General features: G+C 41.5%; 1 protein-coding gene across 1 annotated transcript; it reads right to left on the bottom strand.

Moving 5' to 3' along the window:
• Positions 1–38: 38 nt before the first annotated feature.
• LOC133771003 (interferon alpha-1/13-like) lies at positions 39–464 on the bottom strand. The gene has a single exon (XM_062206763.1). It carries the CDS (start codon positions 462–464, stop codon positions 39–41), a length of 426 nt encoding a protein of 141 aa, XP_062062747.1.
• Positions 465–3,132: the final 2,668 nt, after the last annotated feature.

The raw sequence follows: 3,132 nt of genomic DNA, 5'->3' as shown, positions 1-3,132 counted from the left end.
AGTACACGGTAAGAATTATCTCTGTATTGAACCAACTCTCAATCCTTACTTAATCTTTCTTGCGAGAATGTTGATAAAGACATGGCTCTCGAAACTTCTAGTGTGACAGTCATCCAGGCACAAGGGCTGTTTTCCTTCTCTGTCAGATAGAGGTGGATATTTCTGAAGTATTTATTCACAGCTCGTACAGAGGGATTCTGTATCGTGGGTGTCTGTTTCACCTCCACTTCTTGCTTCACACAAGCTTCCATATCACTCAGCTGCCAGTGGAGTCTAGAGCACAGTATGTCCAGGATGGTATTGTTCCAGGTAGCAGATGAGCCCGGCGCGCAGAAAAGTGTGAAGACCCCCTGGATCACCTCATGCAGCACAGCAACAGCTTGAGCCTTCTGGACCCGGTGTCCTTCAAGTTCCTCCCGTGGTAAGCCAAAGTCGTGAATGTACTGCATGCAGAAGAAGCCCATCTCGCTCCTCATTTCTCTCAGCTTCTTCAAAGTTTTTCTGTTATTCTGGCTGTGAGTCTGAGGCAGATCACAATTCAGAGCACAGACAGACATACAGCTGAATACTACCAGCACCAGCATAAAACAAAATGACGAGGCCATTTGGGATCTTGCCGATGCTGCTGGGCTGGCTGAGCTGAGTGACTCTCAACTTTGACTCCTTTGTTCTCTGAAGACCCTGCTTCATTCGGATGCCTAAAATAGGGGGCATGCTATTTTCCATTTTCTGGATGCCACCCCTTACTTTCCACGACTGCTTTTGCTTTCCTTTTGCGCTCTTGACGTTGAATCTGACCATTTTCTCAAGCATTTTTTCCATTGTTGCCTCTTCTCCTTTGCCCACTGAACTGATTCATAAAATTTTTATAATTAACAATCAAGTTTTTTTTTTCTTTTTTAAAAGCTTTTATTTGATAGAAACAAAGAAAGACCATGAGAGGTAATTCCCATCCATTGGTTTATTCCCAGATACCTGCATTGGCCAGGACTGCTCTGGGTCAAATTGAAGAGGTGGGAAGTCATTGCAGGTGATAGAGATCCAATTACTTGAGTCATAATCTCCTGCATCCCAGGGTCTGCACTAGCAGCAAACTGGAATTGGGAGCTGGAGCTGGGAATAGAATCCATGCATTGTGATATGAACATGGGCATCTCAAGTGTTGTCTTAATTGCTAGACCCAAAGCCTGACCCTGATAAATTTTAATAATAGGGATATACTGAATATCTGTTTATATGACATATGAAAATCCACACTTTAAACATTAAAATATGTAAGTTAATCTTTTTACTCAATCCAGGGTTAAAAATGACTAAATGATATGAGTAAGCTCAAAGTTAAAGTTAAATTTGGAGCCTTTGATTATATAATAAAATTTACTGAATGACTTTGAATGCAATTAATTTATCACATAAATTGTAATATTTCACACAGTAAAGGAAGAATTGACAGCCACAGGAGTTTAATCACAAGGAAGGCACATTTGTGAGTGTATATTATTCTCTCTGGATAATAGATAAGTATTAACTGCACCATATTCTCCCCTAATAGATGAATGAACTCATAGTGTAAACATTTTCCTTCTCATTTCTCTGAAAAGAAGGAAGGGAATGCAAATTTTCAAAAGACATTTCTCCCCATCAAACTAATGTTACTAAAAGGTATATACTAACCTTAAATAATAAATTCTATGTGTGTATGCAAGCATTGTTTTTTCTTTTTTTTTTTTTTTTGTTTTTTTTTTTTTTTACAAGCAGAGTGGACAGTGAGAGAGAGAGACAGAGAGAAAGGTCTTCCTTTGCCATTGGTTCACTCCCCTATGGCTGCTGCGGCCGGCGCACCACACTGATCCGAAGCCAGGAGTCAGGTGTTTCTCCTGGTCTCCCATGGGGTGCAGGGCCCAAGGACCTGGGCCATCCTCCACTGAACTCCCGGGCTATAGCAGAGAGCTGGACAGGAAGAGGAGCAACCGGGACAGAATCCGGGGCCCCGACCGGGACTAGAACCCCGTGTGCCGGTGTCTCAGGCAGAGGATTAGCCTATTGAGCTGCTGCGCCAGCCTGCAAGCATTGTTCTTAACATACAAAAGAGTGACCTTCACCTTCCGAATGAGGATTACTCTCATTTTTCACATTTATTGAGCACCCAACATGTGCCCAGCCCCATTTAGTCAATGGAGATATCAACGTTCAAACAAATAGTGAGTGCTATTATTGTTCAGATTTATCAAAAACAAACAAACAAAAAACCACAAAACATAAGCCCAGGGAATTAATTGATTGTGGAACTATTCTTGGAACCTAGAAAGTCCAACCCTTGAATCCTCAGGTCTTACATCTTTCTTGGAGTATTTCTGGCCATAAGAACCACAGCTGGTTTCTAGACAGATCAAGACTTTTTATCATGCCTTTATACTTGTTTTTTTTTTGTTTTTTGTTTTTGTTTTTGTTTTTGTTTTTGAGAAACCAAGAAACCGGTGGATGGGGGCAGGGGTGTATGTGTGTGTGTGTCTGTGTGTGTGTATGAGAGAGAAAGAGAGAGAGAGAGAGAGAAAGTTTCCATGCACATTTGGTTCACTCCCAAAATGCCCAAAATGACCAGGCTGGGCAGGCCAAACTCAAAACAGGGAACTCAATCCAAGTAATCTATATGGGTGGAAGGGCCCCAGTTACTTAACACATTACTATTGTCTTCCAAAGCTGCAACTGGGAGCCAGGGATAGGTGGAAACCCAAGTACTGTTATATGTAATGCAGATGCCTTAATCACTAAAGCCAAATGCCTGCTCCTAAACTGATGAATATTTTTCCAGTAAAATCACATCTAAATAATGTCAGTGTCTCTCTTTTAGGATTCCACTTTTCTTCTTCTCTGAAAAGCCCTATTAGCTCACATCAACAGTTTCTGTTAGAATTATATTGAGCTTCATTTGACTTACATATGTTATACCTTAGTTTAGGCTTCTTGAGAATGGTTTTTTTTTAATTAATTAATTTTTTTTTGACAGGCAGAGTGGACAGTGAGAGAGAGAGACAGAGAGACAGGTCTTCCTTTTTCTGCGCTGATCCGAAGGCAGGAGCCAGGTGCTTCTCCTGGTCTCCCATGAGGTGCAGGGCCCAAGCACTTGGGCCA

The sequence above is a fragment of the Lepus europaeus genome, chromosome 12, assembly GCF_033115175.1.
Source record: "Lepus europaeus isolate LE1 chromosome 12, mLepTim1.pri, whole genome shotgun sequence".
NCBI lineage: Eukaryota > Metazoa > Chordata > Mammalia > Lagomorpha > Leporidae > Lepus > Lepus europaeus.
Note: the sequence above shows the minus strand (reverse complement) of the source record. Positions and strands in the feature narration are given on the sequence as shown.

Bases quoted from the DNA above. Each gene is read 5' to 3' on its own strand.
- LOC133771003 (XM_062206763.1), bottom strand. From the start codon at position 464: ATGGGCTTCTTCTGCATGCAGTACATTCACGACTTTGGCTTACCACGG.